Below are 20,310 nucleotides of genomic sequence, written 5' to 3' on the forward strand. Positions count from 1 at the left end.
TTGGACAATTTACAATGTGGAATAAAATCAGCTTGTATATTTACCTCAGGCCCGTGGTCCATATCGATACAAAAACATGTAAAATATATTTATAAAACACTTTTGAGAAACTTTTTCCACACGCGTAGGCTCGTTAATTTTTTCAAAAACATTCTATAGCTAAAAAAATAGTGTCAAGCACTCGCAGGGTTTCATAAGAAGTCTGTTATTCTCCATCACGTTTAAAGGCGTATATCGTCATAGGTCTCTAAAAAGGACATTTTGCCAATCTGGCATCCTCACTGTTAACACACTTGTGAGGATGCGTAGGAAGATAAAAGACGGGACGCAGGGAAAGGTTCCGCTGAGATTAACCGTTAGCAAGTCAAACTTCGCATGGGGTGAGTCTCCGCCCTCTTTCCCTAATCTTTACAATCTCTGTTATGACATTTGACGTGGGTCTTCCGGACTACACGTGTTTACCATTCAGTTTCAGTGGAAAAAGAATCGGAAAATGTATTGACATGAGAGATAGTACTCATCTGTTGAATGTCACCTTTTCCAGTTGAATTAACATGGATGTCGCAAGTCAAGGGGAACGTTTATAGTTCTGCCAGCTCTCCCGTGTCCTTGTTGATGATCCCGCTCCACATATGGCGCGCAAAATCGACATTTGCCTTCGAGAAGCTGAAAAAACATCAGTCACCAGAGTTCACACCAGTTCAGCGGATGACAGCAATTTCCTGTCTAGTCACTATTAAGGCTGGCGATGGGCTAGTTAAGACAACCTTAACACCGATGATGACATAAGGAAAGGCATGTTGAAAGGTTAAGTTTGCACAAAGGCAGTTGCTAGCTATAGTGAGAAAACTTTATTTAGATTACACTATTCATAATAAGAATAAATAAAAAGGTGTATATAATTGGTGAAATGGTACTACAGACTCTATAGATAAATCAAAACATTTCAGTCGAATGTCCTTCCATTTCGTCATTTTTCCCCGTGAACAGACTTGGCGTTACCCTGTCTCCGGTCCTCTAGATTGCTGTTGTCGAGAAGACCAAGGCAGCGAGAAAAGAAGCCTCGAAATTCTTCTTGTGGTCACATGAGGCATAAGTCAACAATCCAAGCTGGTGAATCTGTGGGATCGTTGCGCGGCACACCCCCAGCCGTTTCAGGCCACACAATTTGTCGAGCCCGCGCCTTGCCGTCTTTGCCCTCGTCTTCCTTCTTCTTAAGGATCCCCCCGCTACATTGCGTTCATCTTGAGTGGAAGAGACATCTGTGAAATTTGGACAAGTCTGTCAAGTGGCTAAAGGTGTCGACCTCGTAAAATCTGTGAAGTTCTCGACTTTTTCAGAGGTGGAATGGTACACAACTGCCTGACTTTCTAAGGTACGTAAGCTTCGTTATTAACATAAACGCCTCTTGTTTTCCCTTTTCCCAATTATGTAGGGAACCGGTAAAGCGTTTATTCGTTGTCATTCTTTTCACATATCTTTACTTTGTGTTTCTGTAAGCCTGTGGGTTTGTGTCCTACTGATTATGACAATTTTCACGGCTATGTAATTTTTCATCAACACTGGGTATATGATTGTCGTTCCGCTTTATCAATGTAAAGACTAGCTGTAGAGCACGGAAATAGAACAAAAACAACGGTGTTGCCTTGGAGATTTTCCGTGTGTATTGAAATCAAGGCTCGATTTATTCGGCGGTGAATTCCGGTAGCAAAGGTTAATATGTAAAACGTCCCTTAACAGACACCGAAAAGCTCTCCCCCTCACCACGCCTGTGAAAACCGCCACCGCGAGCCTGGGACAGACGCTGTACAAATATACTCGGGTCGCCGTGGCCACAAAATGGTTTATCCTTAAAACTGCAAAGGTTTTGGTAACTGTCTCGATTTACCGAGGTATGCTCAGGAACCGCAAAGGAAACACTGTGTGCCCTACCCATGGCTAGTGCGACTGCAACTCTCTTGTTGTAAAAACAACGTTACTGTCACACGGTGTCAAATAATGTAACAATGAATTGTGTTGGTAAACATTCATTGTTGTACATGGCCTACACATTTTGGTTATCTAGGAAGGAAACGTTAATTTTCTGTGACTACATTTTTAATTAAAGAAATGAATGAATGTTATACACACAAGGCAATTGTCCTAGTATCACACCATCTGCAACCAAAAGAGGCTACGGCAAATTTGTTCGAAAAACATAAACGGATTAAAGTGTTGGTCAGAGAAAAATTAGCACTGATTTGTCTGATTCCTCTGTTGATCTCACAGTAGCATCCTAAACCCACAGCTTGTGTTGTCGATTGGTGACAACCAAACAACAACAAACTGAGGTACCATGTTGTCAACAGACGCGAACATCTTGAGCACACATCGGAATTTTCCCGCATTTTTTGTCTTTCAACAGGGACTCTTTGTTGTAACCCGCGAGAAAAATGCTGCTGCTGAGTTTAACCACCCTGCTGGTGCTGTTGGAGAGAAGTAAGTAGGTTCTATATCTTAATTTATCACTTGAAAATGAATATCATTCCGCAAGGTCAAAGGTTATGTTTATCTTACGCGGTCGTCTATTAGAGTGGCCGTGTGTGGCCGCCATTTTGGGATGTCGGTAACGTTATTTTCAAACTAAATTGACACTCACCGTGACTGCGAATTTAGCGACAAAGATGCGTTTAATTTTGCCACTGCATCACAGTTTAGCAAAATAAAAACGGATTTCCATGGAAGATAATTTAATACTTTACCAAGCACAGTCACCGTTAGTCGTAGAAGAGAAGAGGAAAAACATCAAATAAAAATTGGTTTAGGGCGTTTAAATTTACGGAGGTCTCGTCTGATAAGGAAACATTTATACTACATTAAATTGTAACGACCGTCCAGCCGGTGCATCTGTTTGTTTACACGTAGTCCCTGTGACTTGGCAAACGTTAGAAGGAGGAATGCAGACTGCCAGTAACCTATTTCTGTGAAGACCGCATCACACCGATAACCTATTTCTCTGAAGACCGCATCACACCGATTATTTTACTGCCATTTCTGTTCTGGTTTTTGGTGGTTATTGCTCTCTTTCAACACTAAAAAATACCAACCTTATGCTAAACAGGCATTTTGAGCAAAAAAAATAGAAGCCAAAAATAAGAAGCCTAGTACCTTGATTGATCATTTTTTCAAACTGACAACCCTGGCAGCTGCAAGTATTTCTGGTGATACATTAATGAGATAGGTCTTTTTATTTGAGTGATTGATAGAGTGGACTCCACCCTTTTGTTTTCATTGAAGCTATGTATAGCAAATGTTTCTTATAACGCTATCTTCTTGGTGATCACTCATGTAGATCACTCACAAATCCTGAGTAAAAAATATTTGTGCACAGATGTGAGTGTAAGATGTAATGATGTCAGCAAGCCTATTAAATGAAGGCCAATAAAGCAGCCCAGTGCATTGACATTTGGATATAAAACAAACTCTAAGAACTGGAGCACAATACAGTCGCTTGGAATTGCGGATTTTTTTTTTCAAACTAAAAGAAGACATCAATACAAATAAACGGACAAATACGGTGTACTCAAGTTGTACACAGTTTATTTTTGCAGCCATTTGTACATTATTAAAAATAAAATATTTGACTAGACATAAATTGATATTATTTAGTTAACTGTACTGACAGAGAGTGAGTGTTATTTTAACCGAAAGACTCATGTATGTTCACTGGTAGTAGTCTCTCTACAATCACAGCCAATCCACAAATATCTGTAACTGGAGTCGTATAGATGCATTCATATTTGAGAGGCACATACCACGTCTTCGTGATTCATGTTGATATTGGTTCATCCTTTAATACGTACTGTTTATCAGCACAATTTTGTTAGAAATAGGATAAGAAATATTAAGAGTTTAAAATTCCCAAACATAACAGTTTTTCCTGTAACTCTGTAACTCATCCTTACAAAAACATGCCCGGTAATCCGTTTTAAAAGCGATGGCATTGGGGCAATAGCTGACAAAATAAACGTTCTAATGACCCACTTCCGTGGACTTGACACAGCAAATTTGGTTCTAGTGGCCGTGAAAATGGGGTTCAAGAATTCCCGGGAGGTTTATAATTGCTGGAGTATTCTATTTATACTTCAAGGTCCCTATAGCTAAACATGTCAACTCTTCTAGGCGACAGGGCATAGCTAAGTTCTATGTTGAATATAGCCTTTGAAAATTTATAACGATGCACCGCTATTGTTTGTTTCTTCATTCAAAAACTTAGGTTATTTTTGTGAGTCACGGTTTGAGTTAGCATTATATCTTTTCTGTTGCATTGCTTATTTGGGACCTCGCCTTACACTCTTACCTTTTTGAGGTACTGTGTCACAGTCATTATCCCGAAAACTCCATTACAATGTTGATAGTCGTGCCCTAAGCCGATTTCCCGGTACAGTATAAATAAACGAGACACACCAATGTGCTGTAGACAACATTCTTACGCCAAGTAAGACAGATGTATGTTGGAGGGCATCTTTTCTGCTAAATGCCAAATGCTCCAATGTCCATCCTATGTTTGTTTGACCAAAGGTCTTTAGGAAAAGTATAACAATGTAATGTCTAGAATTACCAAGAATCATTATTTGCATATCTTATTACTTTTCATTGGCCTTTGTTGAATATACTGTCAAATGTATTCTTGCTGAACTGTAATAGGGTGGTGACAGTTGATGTTTGAAACATAATACTATTCTGTGATTGGTTGCAGGTCATGGGACGAAGAAGGGCCCGCCCATGAGGTCCATGTGTTGTCCAGGGGTACAGGTACAATGTGAGAATCGGTTATTTTGGTCGGAAACCAAAGATTCAAAAAGTAAACTTTGGACATTCGTATCATGAGATTAAAAAAAACGAAAAACTATTGATTCATTGATGATATTTAAGACTACATTTCACAAAGCAGTCTATGGAAAATTTCTGCTATTCTAAATGATATTAACTAATATGTTACATTTTTGCTCAAATTTAAACCGTGTTGAACAATTTTATATTTAAGTAGTATTTTTTCATAGTGACTGTAAGATAACCTGAAGACTAACCAAAGTTTAAGATAATAGAGATTCTATAAGATAAAAGATAAGATTATTTAGAGATTCTGCAGGTTAAACATCTTTCTCTCGTGTTTTAAAGTTTCATTCTACCTGCCCTAATGACGCTGCAATGCCCTTACGAGAGCTGTAGATCTGTTAACTGTTGGAGTATATCATAGCATTTGACAAGGGATGTAGACGACAGGGCTGCTAGCCAAGGAATTATTGGATGTTAAGCTTCTCTTGCAAAGACGACCGCTGACAACTGGACATCGGAGATGGACTTTGGCTGACCCCAATCGTATTCTCAAACGTCCCCTGCTCTTCGCACTACACCGACAGACTGCTTTGGCTACCGCATCGGCGCAAACACAGCTCTAGAATCAGGATGTAAAATTCTCGTCTTCAGCACAACTTACCGATGATTTATTGGCCAAATTCCGTTAACAAGGAGGCCGGCGTTGACCCCAAAGAAGCTACTGAAATAAAATATCCCTATGCCAAAATTTCATAGCAAAGCTAGCAAATATACAGTGACAGTTACCCTTTTAAGAAAAATTCGCAGCAAGTGAAAATGAACGCTCAACCACAATATTTGTCGCACAGCTAACTATATGGTCTAAAGTATTTCCTCTTAGACTAGTTATTTTGATGTATTCCTGTCCTCATGGATTTGGCATGGGGGTCATCTTCCGGTCACGGACGGAATTCGGCTCTAGGACAACAGCGAAAAGTCAACTTCGGTGGTGAAGACAGGTCATACCGTCTTGATGGCAAACACTTTCCTTGGCAAGACTTGTGCTCGGTCTCAGATTACGGTTATATCAAACGTCGTCAGTTTTCCTAAAGATAAATTTAAGTCACAATTCGCTATATGATTCAAAAGTTGTCATAATATATTCCTCTAAACACCAAGATGAACGAAAAGCGACGTTGGGGCCAGTCAATATAATTCGGCATATACATCAATGATACCGGCTTAGACCACGCTTGGTAGGATATAGTATACCTGATAATCACCAAAATCTTGGCGCTTCGGATCACGCCAAATGCCAAAAACAAGAAAGACGAAAATGGCAGCTTGCTGTGACATGTGAACACGTACGTGCTCTGACCAGTCTCATATTCTCAACTGAGACGACAACCAAGCTACTGCAGACAGCAACATTCCACACGGATTCGCTGGTTTCAACAAAGGGATCTGATATCCTATGAAAATCACTAACACGATACTATTGTACACGTTGTATTATTTTCCAGGGGCCACAGGGCCCTAGGGGGAGTACTGGTCCTGCTGGTCCACCGGTAGGTCTGCTACATTCTCTCTCTGTAACCGTTTCTTGCTACAGGGGCCGATGGGAAGAAAGGGATACCGAGGGTACCCCGGTTCTCCGGTGGGTTTCAACAGAAACTTGTAGATGTTTGGAAAGAACTACGTCCTATTATCGGCCATATATCAAACAACGATGCGGCATTTACACGTATGGCACGAAAAGAGGACAGTTCCAATTTTAGTGCACTACCCACTGATCATTAGTAGATTTAGCCTATAAAACTTAGGATTATCCATTGCTGTGATTTTGACGTAGGGTTGGATTTGCTGTTTTCGTGTGTCGTAGCAGTATTGCCATAGTCATTTAGCTGAAGGCAGTAAGGGTATATGACTTAGTTTTGTCAGTGCAACGAAAGTTTACTAGGGATTTACTACCAACTCTTCGAACAAAACAAATACGCCACATTGCAAGCATGTACTATATTATTAAACAGCATGTACTGTATTATTATACTACTATAATGAGATTCCTAATTCATAGGGTATTTTGTAGTGTTTCGTGGTTTAAATATTGCATTGTCCTTTAATTCAAGTACTCAAAATCTCTACATACATTGGACATTGCTGTGTTTTCCACGGATACAATCAACACATACATAATTTACTTACAATGAATCAACAGAGATGTATGGATTTATGTTTGCGATGATCCCAACAGGGACCTCCGGGGTATACAGGGGAGAAAGGTGATCCTGGACAGCCAGGGAGAATGGTAAGTCACCATCACTGCACGAAAAGTTTAATTTACCAATAATAGTAAATGCCAGTAAAGTTGGGTAAGTTTTACATTAAAAACAGCAATGGACTTTACAATAGTAAATAAATATCAAGTTTGGTGATTAGTCGGTGATAATGACATTCATGGATTTATTCAGTTCACTGTGTATTAAGCTGAATCCATATCTTTTTTTTATCAATTATTAGGGTCTTTCAGGACGGCAAGGTCCGATGGGTCCACAAGGTCCGAAAGGTCCACCGGTAGGTGAAATATACATAATTATTAACTTTGAATAGAACTTTGAATCCTATTAAACCATAGCTTAACGTGTGTATTGAGTATCCTTGCGTTCAATGCTGTTGCATATGTTTTCAAAGAATTTGGAACAACTTCTGTGACTAAAACTGAACTTTTTTTTGTTGATAAGGGAAGACAAGGTGACGACGGTTTGCCCGGTTTACAAGGACTTCCAGGGATGAAGGTATTTTTGTGACAGGGATGAAGAATTTTTTGTGACAACTTCCCATACTAGACTAGTGACATTATAATGTATGAAAGAATTTTAGCACATACATTGTCTGTTTGACGCAAAAAAAAACAACCTTTTTCACAGGGACACAAAGGTGACAGCGGGACGCCTGGCTTCCCTGGACTGAAGGGGCATAGGGTATGTTTGCCACTTCATACAAAGAAAATTAACTGTATTGCTGCCTACTTAATTTTTTCCCATTCTTTGAATTGGGATGATATACAAACACATTACACATGATGCAATGACCAAGCTGACATTATGAATGTCATTCTAAATGTATGGTTGTGTTATTTTGTGTGACAAATCAGGGCTTCCCGGGGCAAAATGGCCGACCTGGCGACAACGGAAAATCTGGTTCCCCGGTGAGTTCTATTGCTTAAGCTTGTTCCTTTTAAGAATGAAAACAAATGACACTTCACTATATATATATGGTACTGTTCTGATATGTGATTACATTAGGTAAGAATGGGCTAAGTAGATTCGTGCCACCCTTACGCTTTACTTGATACTTTTAGAAATTGACAAATATACTGTCTTCCATCCATACCCAAACAGGGCAGGCCGGGGGACATGGGGCCACCTGGCCTACCCGGGAAACAAGTAAGTAAGCGCTATCTTTCTTTGGAACGCTATGTTTGAAATTTTGCTAGTTATAAAACGACGTCCTGAAATCTTTCATTTGTAACATACAACATATTAAGGAAATTATGGTTTGGGGAACGCATTGACATTCCTTCTCGTTAAACTTATCAATATAGAACTTGTTGCAAAGATATCGCCCAAATAGAAATACACACACATGATTGTATTTTGGAAGTCATTGTTTCCTTTCTTTTGACAGGGTTTTCCAGGAGCCAAAGGCCATGCCGGTACACCAGGCCCAGCCGGACCAGCGGTAAGTACTTCATGTAGAAATTTATCTGAAAAATAACATTGTCTAAACTGGCAATATCTGTTTAAACTGCGATAGTGACATACACAGCAGTATGGAATAGCGAATTACGATTAACTACATCAGATTTCTACGACCTACAATTATAATATTGCAAGTGCTTCTCCTTTGCAATCTGTCTACTGCTGGTACTTGATAGGAATAACATGTAGACATCCAAGCCAACTATAAGATTGAAAAATCGCCTTGAAACAGAACAATGACTTTAAAAAAGTAGTCTTAATCTTACAGGGGTATCAATGCTACTTATGTAGTAATGTGACATGAGATGAATTCCATTGCAGGGTGCTCCTGGACAGCGTGGAAAAACTGGAGATCCTGGACTGAAGGTAAATATATATGTATGGTTGTAGAATTTACCACTGAACATTGCAAATCTACATATATTTGATGCATTGGACGATATGGAAGTACTACGTTGGATTTTGAACAAATTAGTAGTGTATGTTCTATCGTTGGTAGAACAGTTCAGTTGACATTTTATATGATGTACGTAAGTTCTCTGTGAAAGCATTTGTAAAAGTAATTTTTGTTTGCTTGTATCCTATTCCAATTTTGCTGATTAAATTAAAGTTTGTGATTCAGCATCTAAATTTTGTAATTACAGAGTGATGATAGAATCAGAGTATAGCTTCCTTCCAGTTTAAAAAACAATGTGCAGTTTTTTAATGACATTTTCGTGTTTTTTCTTAACAGGGTCCCCCGGGTCCAGCAGGGTTGCCGGGATACCCGGGACCACCGGGTGAGAAGGTGTCTCCCAACATCAGTACTTAAGCTTCTAGTTACCTCTCTCTCACGTGTGTTTGCCTATACCTCTAACATATCTTCAGAAATGAAAGCTTATTCATAATACATTTGGGAACATGATAATGACCCCAAACAAGGGTTTGTTATGGTTGAAGACTATCTATTCTAAAATATGAACATGAAAACTGAAACTTTTTACGTACAACCTTTTGTAAAATACCAGAATTATTCAAGCATGGGTGTCTTTACGTAGTTGTACCCTATAACAGAAGATGTTGTAATACATCTCCCATGGCCAATTGAAATTTCTACTAAATTGTTTCTACTACATATGGGTAAAACACACCTGGAATAATGTTTGTGTTAAAGTGTTAACGACTACTGCATGTGAATAGTCCCAGAGTAACTTGTAGATATTTACGCCAGTACGTTATTTTGAATCATGCTACCAAGAAGTTCATGGAGGCAAGATTTTTGTGTCATGACTTCAACTGTATTTCATCTAACAACTGAATTTAACTGTGCTGAGGCGATACCACAAGCTTCTTCGTGTGTCTCTGTAGGGTCTAGATGGTAACAAGGGAGACCGAGGTTACTCTGGGGCTCCAGGGAAGGCCGGCCCGCCAGGCCCCGCAGGACGCCCGGGGGGTCCAGGACCCTCGGTACGGTAGCTTCCCCGCCAGCTCAACGTGTCCTATTTGATGTGATGTTTGTTTGTTTGTTTGTTTGTTATTATCACGTAATCTTATCATACCACAAACTGCAGTTTATAAATTTTATTGTAAAATTGTAATTGTAAATAAAGAGTGCCAAGCACAGGGAAGCTGCTAGTTCATTTTTTAATTTTTTTTCTCATTTCTCACAACGGAACAAGACTACTTGTGACTCGAAGGCCATTCTAAGGATGTGACTAAATTTCTATTGTATTACCTTTTCGTCTAGGGGATACCAGGACTAGATGGAAAAGACGGAGAGAAGGGAGAAGCCGTATGTATAGGATCTATAGATTTACTTCTTCAATATGACTACTTTTTTTGTAGGTGTTGTATAAATATATACGCCAGATTGAGACAAAGGTGCTAAATTTGCCAATGTACCTTATGTGTTTAGTTTAAGATTGCTTATACATAGAAAGAGCCAGAATCGTTTGTTGCTAACCCCTTGACACTTCGTGTTTAGCTTGATTATTAGACATGTTTTATTTTGTTTCATAGGGCCACAAGGGACCGCCTGGCTTCATGGGGCCCATAGGTCCAGCAGGTCCACCGGTTGGTATGAGAGAAACCTTTGGAATTTAGAATTCCACATGAATTGTTTTGATGCTTAAGTATGTTTACTACAGAACACTCTTTTGTTAAAACAACACTATTAGGGCGATAAATTGGAACATGTTTCGCCTGTGTTGAATAGGACTATCATGAGTGATAAAAAGTTGATGTTTTAGACACTTCTGTTTTTGTGAAGGGCCTTTCTGGAGAAAGGGGTACACCAGGTGCTCCGGGCAGACCGGTAAGATTTTAATAATTTCACTGAAAAACTTAAGTATCAAGCAGCTTAGGCGTTAAGTCTGTCTAAGGCAATCTTGACTCTGATATCTGGTTTGAAATTTTCTTCTATGTTATTCCTTTTCCTGTTAATTTCACATATCGTACATAACTAGAAGCCGTTTGTATGATACCTTTAATTTTGACCCATATGTCGGCAGGGTGAGCCAGGAAAGTCAGGCAGAGCCGGGTATCCTGGTGCAAAGGTACTTCTACGCCTTAGTTCATTTCATTCATTCATTCATTTACACAACTTACTCAAGTCCTTTCATTATGTTCATACTACTGTGGTGTTACTTAAATGTTATTGAGCACCCATCCACATGGAATTGAGACAACCACAAGCTGCTTGACATCCTAAATTTGTACTCATGTTTTGTCTCATCACAGGGAGAGGCTGGACCTCCTGGGGATCCAGGTAGGGGGCGTGACCCATCAAACTGGTCCTCTGTATTTAGTTATTTGAGTATCTATATTCCTTACCGTAGTATTTTAAAATATATGAACTACTATTACACGGTTGTGATGAGTGTCCATTCTGGCCTTATCTGTAGTTTTTATTTACTTCATTGTGCTTTTCTCTCTGGCAGGAATGATGGGGAGACCGGGAAAGTCTCTCAGGGGACCTGAAGGTCCACCCGGGCCACCAGGTAATGTAGCTAACTGTATATTTACAAAAAATGGTCTTGGATGCCCAGGAATTTATTTTCAAACAACTTATCGTATTGCATGCAGAATTGTGTCGAATTCAACTTGAACGCATTATGCAGAATACAGTTTCTATGGACTGTCTTCCATTTTGCAATGTTTCATGTGGTTTGTATTCTTGCGTGTTTGATACAGGTCCACCAGGAGTAGGGATGGAGGGACCTCAGGGACTACCAGGTTAGTTATTACTTGGCCTTCTGCATTTAAAATAGGCGAAAGCCATGAATTAACATCTACAAACTCTTTAAAAATAGTTGACAGGTTTGCTCAACAGGGTGTTCATGTTTATCGTTAACCTTGGTTCAAGATAGCCTTGGAAAATATTATATTTAGCGAATGACTTTTGTTGCATTGCAGGACCCCCTGGACAGATCAAGACTCTGAAGGGCCCACCTGGTCCTCCCGGCTCACCTGGTCAGTACAGTATACATTGTTGCTTGATTGTTTTTCATTGCAACGCCATGAAACGCCATTAGGTATTGCAATCTTAAAAGAAATGGCTATGTTATATTCGAAGTGCTGCTAGCATGCTACTTTCTTACCACATTCCTTTTTGATTCTTCCTACAGGGGGAAGAGGGCCGTCGGGAGGTCCAGGGGCACCTGGTGAACCAGGTGACTAAGAGCTATAACTTTGTGTTAGATGTTCCCCGGTTATCGTGTTTCTAGTTTCACTACGATTGAATAAATTTGAATGCTGCTAATACATAGGTTATCTTCACTATGCCATTTTCGTAAAAAAAATCCGCGTATTTCATTTTAGATGTTACAATTGAAGTCACTGATGCAAAATAGATAAATGAAACTGGATACACTATCTAAAATCATACTTCATCCGATTGCTATTTTTAGCGTAATGTTCTACCTCGATCTAGGTAAAAAGGATAGTGTATATGATTAGCTTATCACTTGAGACAGAGACGTTGTTTAATTTCTCCGTACCCGTTAACAGGAAGACCAGGTGTAGGGCTACCGGGCGGACCAGGACCGAAAGGAGAGCGGGGTTAGATTTTTCATTCTTATCCTTTATCAATTGTCGTGTGAGTAGAAGACAAAATCCCTTAAAATACATGTATTTTCGGTTTCTCAAACAGAGAAGAATAGAATTGAGTGAGGTTACACGATCATTTTCTATATAAAAGAGTTCATTTTCCCGTGCAGGGGCACCGGGTATTGGAGAAATTGGTCCAGTAGGACCCGAGGGTAAGAATTTCCCGTTTGATGTGAATTTTACATTTTTTTATAGTTCAGTAATTATTTTTAGTTTATTTTTTTCCACAGTAATGTGCTTATTTGTAGATAAACAAGATCCTAGCTTTTATAAGTACGTGTTGGTGTTTGGTTAGAGATTCAGAGTTGTGTATTTTCCTGTTGAACAGTATATACCCTCTAAATCTTCCGTCGGTAATAACTATCAATCAACTTGTTAGGTCCCGGAGGGAGGCCAGGTGAACCCGGAGAACCCGGACAGAGAGGTGAGACGGTTGGCTTAAAAATTATAAGAGTTTTAAGATAGCAAAAACATGTATGACAAATACGTAATTAACCGAGAATAGCGATACATTGTATTTGCTCTGAAACAAAACACAGCATCTCATTTTAATTTTACTAGTCAGGCATTTGGAACATTTTTATATTATCTCTTGTATACAGATATTATTTGCTTCTTGTTCCAGGATCCCCTGGTCCTCCAGGACCATCAGGGTCACCAGGAGCCAAGGGAGAAAGCGGTACAACCTTACATCAAATTATTTCCCCATTTTTTTTTCTACTTTTGGATCCTCCCCATTTTTTTCTACTTTTGGATCCTCCCCATTTTTTTTTACTTTTGAATCCTCCCCATTTTTTTCTACTTTTGGATCCTCCCCATTTTCCTGTATACGTTCTGTACATGTACTCCCCCTTTCCTGGTTTGATATTGAATCTACAGTGAGGAATAAAGGGTCCGAAAACGTTGCATTTATAACTTGCATTTTTCAATAAATAAATAAACTTAGAGACGTCCAAATGGTGAGAGAAAAAATAGTAACACCCTTTGATTTCTACCAATCTTCATTTCTGCAACTCTGGAGTTAAGGCCTGCCCTGACCTCTCTCTTTCCCATTGTCTTACCCAACTCCTCCTGGTGTTCGTTTGTTAAATATCTACAGGTTTGCCTGGGGTGGGGCTTCCCGGACCGCCTGGAGCAAGAGGTTTGTAGAGCTGTTTATCTATTAGACCTTTGAGTTTTATACATTTAATGATGCAATATGTGCTGCTCCGATGGTTTCATTTCATTTCATTTATTGGTGATGCCACAATGCATTACAAGTGGGAGCCAGGCAGCCTAAAGGCTGGTGGCGGCTGCCACTGGTACATACAACACAACACAGGACAAGTCAATACAATATACAGGACCTAACAACAAGTTACGAATATCCAAATAGCAAAAACATAACATTGCATTATACAATATCGAAGACACATCATCATCAAATTAATATAGTAATCATAAGAATATCTATACTGAGTCAAAAGAGAAAAGGAAAGATGGAACGGTTGGAAACTTAAGTCAGATAGGTTAAAAATTGTTCAAATGTTAGTAATCGGATGGAAGCTGGTTCCTGCATTTGGCCTTGAAAATTTTAACGGTGGCGGACCCTGTGACTTCACAGGGTAGACACATGGTTATTTAAAAAAAAGTCTCTTAACATAACGGTTGGCTTTGACAATCATTCCAGGTCCGCTCGGGCCATCTGGACTTGGTATAAAGGGAGAGAGAGGACTCGACGGTCTGATGGGACCACAAGGTTAGTACATGTATATAGTGTTGAGTGTGCTTCCTTGACTGCCTAGGTAAACAGTGGGTGATTTGCTTCTTCTAAGTTCTGTGATATAGGATAAGGATGATGGGATGTTATCAATAATGGCGCAATAACATCAGATATTGTGACCGTAGGTCATTGTTTTTCATGCAATGCAACACAATAGATACTTTCCAGAAAATTAAACTCCAGAGACGTTACCACACTTCCAGGGACATACTAGTATGTTATCTTTTTTTGCCTAATTTATAGGTCCACCAGGCCTCGGTCAGAAGGGCGAACGTGGAGTTCCTGGATTCCGCGGACCACGTGGTGACTCGGGTATGCCTTTTTCGTCTAAGAAACAGAAAATAAGATTTTGATAGGGATCCACATGACCTACGATATAGTTAATTGCAATTAACTACCCAGTGCTTGGGTGGCGAATAAAAAAAAGTACCAGCACAGAAAAGAAAGCTCAATAAAAAACACATTTAATCACGTCAAAAGCAAGAGGAAGCCTAAAGTAAATGACATCAATTGTCCATGAGTTGTAATGCTGGCACCGTAAGTTTCTTTTAGTCCTTCATTCTTCTATTGATTCTGTTCTAAGTCATTTGCGCAATCTATCTACATGTCTTTGCTAGGTATCCCCGGATCCCCTGGTCGCCAGGGCCCCCCTGGTGTCAGCCTGGGACTGTTGGCTCGACATAGCCAGAACACCACAGTACCCAACTGTCCACCCGGCATGAGACGGCTATGGTCAGGCTTCAGTCTGCTCCACGTAGAAGGCAACGAGAGAGCACACAAACAGGATTTAGGTAAGCAAAGATGTGCTCCTAAATAAGAGTTGTCTAATTTAGAACATATTCAGAACATATGTACAATGATGTGTGGATACAGTCATATCTAGAAAGGCTGTCAAATTGTATTCATGTATCAAATAAATTCCTTCATTCAAAGTAATTATTGCAGACTTTGCAGTAGAGGTACATAAATCTTTACGACCTGTCCCCTTCACACATCCTTTTCACACCTGAACTATTCTTGGTAAGCCCTCGAACGTGCGGGCTTAGCAGCCGCGGTCCGTTACCTAATGTTACATACTTTTAGTTTGCATAGTTTTAGTTTGCATGTCACGAATTGACAAGTCAACAAAAACGCCAAACTGCTGTTTTAATGCACTTTATTAGGCCAACAATATGGTACATAACAAATAAAGAATCTGAGCCACCTTATTCACAATAAATTGTTACTCAAGCAACTGACTAGATTTTGAAAATCTGTCCACTTTCAAAATCTATCCGGTTGCTCGAGTAACAATTCTTTGTGCATCTCATTACCTGGATGCCTAAACTTCATGGACAAGTAATTATGTTTACCGAAGGAAAACATATTGTTTTTCCTCCATTTCTTCTTCTGTTCCAAACACTAACCTCTGACCTGGCCAATGGCCTCTTTTGTTGACGTCTGTCACCATGGTAACTGGTGTTGGGTTACATAATGTTGCAATCTCACAGTAGGCATTTAGACTCCTGTCACCATATAGATGTATGTGAATGTGTTTGAGTAAGAATTAATAAAGCAGACCATATCCGAAGGTAAACATTATGCATTTGCTTTGCAAATGTTACTTTTCTAGTTTTATTTCCTTTTTGCAGTGCTTTGTTTTTCTGTGGTAAGCTTATAATTATTCCATGTTATCCCCGTACAGGACGTGCCGGTTCCTGTCTGCCCAGGTTCAGTACTATACCCTTCATGTCCTGTGAGCCAGACGACACCTGTAACTACGCTAGCAGGGACGACAAGACCTACTGGCTGTCTACCGTGGAGACAAGCGCTGAGAAACCACTTATTCCTGTCAGGGGTAAGCAGTTATGGAAAAACAATTGCATCTTGCGGTGTTGTTTTAAACTGATAAAACGAAGTAGAATGTTTTCCATCTTTAAATATTCCATCATATTTTACAACTATTCCAAAATATTGCTGACATCCACTGACCAGACTTAAATTTTTGATGCGTCTAAAACAATCCGAAACAAAATTATACCGCTTTGATTTTGAATACTGATTAGCTATGGTCTATATGTTTGATTTTAATCTATAATATTCTCGCACTGCACACAAAATTACATCACTTTAAGCTGGTGGTAATAAAGATGTACCTCCTGTAATATTCGTGTGTACATGCATGTAGTAACCAAGGAAATGTTTACTTGGCACCGTGCACTTTACATAGGTCTGGAGATTAAGAAATTTGTAAGCAGGTGCGCCGTTTGTCAGACGCCTGAAGTGGTGTTGGCCCTGCACAGCCTGGACGCTAATTTTTACCCTGACTGTCCACCGGGATACATCAGCCTCTGGACCGGCTACAGCTTCCTCATGGTAAAGTTTCTCCCTCAGGATGCATTCTGAGAGATGGGCTTCCTGACTTGAGATACCAGAGTGCCATTCTCTCCATGTCTCAGTGGAAATGCAGTTTATCAAGTACTTATTATTACAATTGCCGTGAAGAGTTACTAAGGACGCGGTTTAGATTTATTTTTTCTCAATCCTTCATGATTGCCCTGAAAATGATTAATTCATGCATTTTTCAGTTTTTGTGACTTTCTAATGATCTTCTTCAATGCAATCTGAAGGCAAACTGAACCCACACGACAAATTGGGCGGTACAGATAAAAAACGGTAGACAAAATTGCGAGCATCTAGGCAATGGCACAAATGTATCTGAAGGACGTTTACTCATCTCCACATTCTCTTCTTTCCTGGCTGTAACGCACACTTGCATTTGTTTCCAACCCTCTACATCAGGGCTGGAAATTAAGAAGTTTGTGAGCAGATGCTCTGTGTGCCAGACCCCAGAGGTCGTTTTAGCAATGCACAGCTTGGACGCTGGTGTTATTCCCGACTGCCCTGACGGTTATATCAGCCTTTGGACGGGATACAGCTTTCTAATGGTGCGTTAAAGCAACGGCAAACATACTGTAAAATTCTTAAAATTTTGATCCAAATCAAAGAAAATGAAGGTATAGTTTTTCTTTTGTTGAGTTGGATCAAACATTTAAGAGCTTTTACTCTATGACGTCGCATTTCCAAAGTTGTTTGCATTAACACGAGAATACCAGTTTCACAATTAACACTTTTTTAATGATTTGCCTGTACTTCTGACTTGGATTCAATAACATTACATATCATTATGAAGCAAACAGCTGTACAAGGAAGACAGGCACCTCTTAAAAGTTCACATCGTGCTTCGCCCGCTTATAAAATGCTTCGAATGAGGTGGTGACCTGATAACACCATCACTAACACAACGCAACAGAAATATTCATTATCACAACAGTTACATAATCTCTGTTATCTAGTGATACCTCTATTGTTTTTTTTTTTCATTGCATAACTTTGTGTGCCCTTTTAGAACGGCTGACTTAGCGTGTGACTGTTTAAGCATTAATATAAGATCCAAAAGGATAGAGTTTGATCCCAGAGTGATTAGAAAATAACAAGTAGACCAGTGTACCTCACCCTATCGTAAAGGCCTTTTAGGCTTTTTAGAGTTGTCTGCTGACAATTCCAAAAAGCGCTGTCTTGAGATATAGAGACCTCGTATTCAATACGTTTCTTTATTTCAACATCAGCACACAGCCGCTGGAGAAGGCGGCGGCCAGGAGTTGACCAGTCCCGGAAGTTGTCTTCAGTACTTCCGCCCTGTGCCGTTCATTGAGTGCCAGGGCTCCCTGGGAACGTGTGACATCATCGGCAACTCGTTAAGCTTTTGGCTAACGGATGTACCTGAGGACGAGGTAGCTCAGTTCCAGCGTCCTGAATCTAAATCTGGAACCATCTTTACCATGAGAGACCTCCTTAGTAAATGCCGTGTCTGCATGGCTACAGATGTGTAATGTATCTCATGGATGAGTATATGCTACAAACTACCCCATATCTAAAGTATATTGAATGTAATAGGATAGTAAATAAGTATACATCTTTTTGTACCGCGATGTTATAGCTAATTTGGTTTAACCAGTACCAGTCGACTCCCTTTTGATAATACTAGATCTGACAACTGTATCTGTAGAAATTATGGCGATAAGACCTGTATATTGAAGTGTTGTAAGTTATATTTGGAAACTTTTTTGCGGGTTTCTACATGTCAGACCACTTAATACGTATTTCTTAGATCCATATTCAGAGTTCACTACACAATTGGTGCTATAGTTTCTTACGAATTCATTTTTGGTGCTCGTAGTAAACTAATGCATTGTTGTTCAACAATATCAGCCTGCTAACTAAACCAGGCTAGTGTGGCGAGGAAATAAATCGTCACTATTTACATGAATTGTGAAAAGATTGTACTAGAGACATATTAGTCTAGGAAGACAACAGAATATATGCTACATATGATTAAGTACTGTTTAAATCACATTTATTTCTTAACTTTGTTAAGGCCGTAAACGACGTTAAAAATCTGTGTATTTTTAATTTTTTGAGTGAAAATAGACTTTGCTGATGAACTACTCACATCCGTGACTGCATAATAACTGCTTGTCTGCAAAATTGTTGAAAACGACGTTTACTATAATGTCTAAATGTGTCTTTGGATGCTTTTACAAGTGTAGCAGTTGATGACAGCGACGTATTAGCTACTTTTAATGCTGATTATAGACATTTCGCTGGATAGCCTTGCAATTCCAAGACCTATTGGCACAACGATAGTACAAAAAATTGCAGTACAAAAATAAGAAGTGGTACACTTCGAACGTTTGATGTTTAGATGTATTAACATGTTATGAATTAGCCTAATTCAGTCAAAGCAAATCCATTGTAATGCAGCATAACGCGCATAGAATGGTGTACAGATGTCACCAATACCTCTTTGGGTGTATTCTAATAAATATCGTTTCAACAATTCAGGCTGTTGTATTTTATTCGTCAGAAGCTTGATAAAAAAACTGTCAACCATTGCTTACCAGCTGCAGGTATGTCATAACATAGAATCAGCATTTCGCTCCGTTATTTAGAGCACCGAGCTCTCATCCAATCAAAGAGCGAATCGTCCTGTCAGTCATTTTCCCGCCATTTCATGGTGGCGTTCGACTTGGAGGATTCAGTCATCAGAAAATACCGACTACTGGCGGTATGTTCTAGAATACTTCTGTCATTCTGTCCCCGTCTGTCATTTTTATGTAAGAACGTGACATAGATAATTTACGTACACATGGAAGCTGCTCTAAGAGCACCATTCTGCTGTGTTTAGTGCAGTTTAAACAGACAATATTGCCAATTGTTGTTTACACTAAGCCGTGACAGGGCCATTTGGCGCCATTCGTGGTATGTGACGCAACCAAATGCTCGGCCATTCAAAGACGAGCAACGTGTTGTCAATCATTCCTGTTTCCCGCCATTTTTTCTTTGTCTCCTAACACGTTGTAACTTGACTCCAGAAGAATGCACACCTGCACGGCGGCCGTCTGTGGTGGGGACGGCGGTGCAGCTGTCGACAAAAGTCTAGACATGCCGCTGCCAGGTAAAATTGCTCGCATGCAGCGCTGTTAGAGCAATGTCTGACGTTAGAAGAATGTACGAGCCTATCTTGAGAATGGTCGTCTTTCTTTACTACATTTGTACCTCGTGCTCGGCCGCCCTTGTAGTTTGTGTGAGGCGGAAGACAGCTAGCGAGTCCGGGAGGAGCGGGCGGGCCGCGGGCAATACCCCGGCGTGGAGAAAACACGGGTCGTGCGGTGACTTTGTCCCCCTTCCCCAACCCGCATGCTGACTGCATAAGTCACCGTATCATTTGACGTCAGCTTGTTCTTGTAAAGCTACTTGAAAAATAACGTTTTCACCACTCTACTGCTTCATCTTCAAACCCTAAATGCCTGCATTCAATACCATATTCATATAACTATATAAGACTCATCGTGTCGCAATTTC

At 39.8% G+C, this 20,310-nt stretch overlaps 1 protein-coding gene across 6 annotated transcripts; it reads left to right on the forward strand.

The window, feature by feature from the left end:
* The first annotated feature begins 950 nt into the window (after positions 1-950).
* LOC109468578 (collagen alpha-2(IV) chain-like) lies at positions 951-19,265 on the forward strand. Of its 6 annotated transcripts, none has more exons than XM_019766866.1 (34): positions 951-1,375; positions 2,402-2,478; positions 4,739-4,794; positions 6,321-6,365; positions 7,052-7,105; positions 7,318-7,371; positions 7,539-7,592; positions 7,725-7,778; positions 7,952-8,005; positions 8,199-8,243; positions 8,485-8,538; positions 8,880-8,924; positions 9,292-9,345; positions 9,906-10,004; positions 10,285-10,329; positions 10,557-10,610; positions 10,807-10,851; positions 11,048-11,092; positions 11,277-11,304; positions 11,477-11,536; positions 11,730-11,771; positions 11,952-12,008; positions 12,164-12,208; positions 12,546-12,599; positions 12,758-12,796; positions 13,024-13,068; positions 13,270-13,323; positions 13,744-13,785; positions 14,314-14,382; positions 14,650-14,718; positions 15,024-15,197; positions 16,091-16,243; positions 17,188-17,333; positions 18,015-19,265. In XM_019766866.1, exons 2-34 carry the CDS (start codon positions 2,433-2,435, stop codon positions 18,276-18,278), a joined length of 2,244 nt encoding a protein of 747 aa, XP_019622425.1. In that variant the 5' UTR covers positions 951-1,375; positions 2,402-2,432; the 3' UTR covers positions 18,279-19,265. The 6 variants fall into 6 exon arrangements, with proteins under 6 accessions (XP_019622425.1, XP_019622426.1, XP_019622423.1 ...); XM_019766867.1 differs by lacking the exon at positions 6,321-6,365 and adding an exon at positions 6,410-6,454 and having other exon boundaries at positions 2,405-2,478; XM_019766864.1 differs by having other exon boundaries at positions 952-1,375; positions 2,405-2,478.
* Positions 19,266-20,310: the final 1,045 nt, after the last annotated feature.

This window comes from Branchiostoma belcheri, unplaced genomic scaffold, assembly GCF_001625305.1.
Source record: "Branchiostoma belcheri isolate BF01 breed outbred unplaced genomic scaffold, Haploidv18h27 scaffold2, whole genome shotgun sequence".
In the NCBI taxonomy this organism is placed as follows: Eukaryota; Metazoa; Chordata; class Leptocardii; order Amphioxiformes; family Branchiostomatidae; genus Branchiostoma; species Branchiostoma belcheri.

Coding starts and splice junctions, on each gene's coding strand:
- LOC109468578 (XM_019766866.1), top strand. CDS start 2,433: ATGCTGCTGCTGAGTTTAACCACCCTGCTGGTGCTGTTGGAGAGAA. Junction 7,593..7,724: donor AAGGACTTCCAGGGATGAAG/GTATTTTTGTGA, acceptor CCTTTTTCACAG/GGACACAAAGGTGACAGCGG. Junction 13,786..14,313: donor CGGACCGCCTGGAGCAAGAG/GTTTGTAGAGCT, acceptor CAATCATTCCAG/GTCCGCTCGGGCCATCTGGA.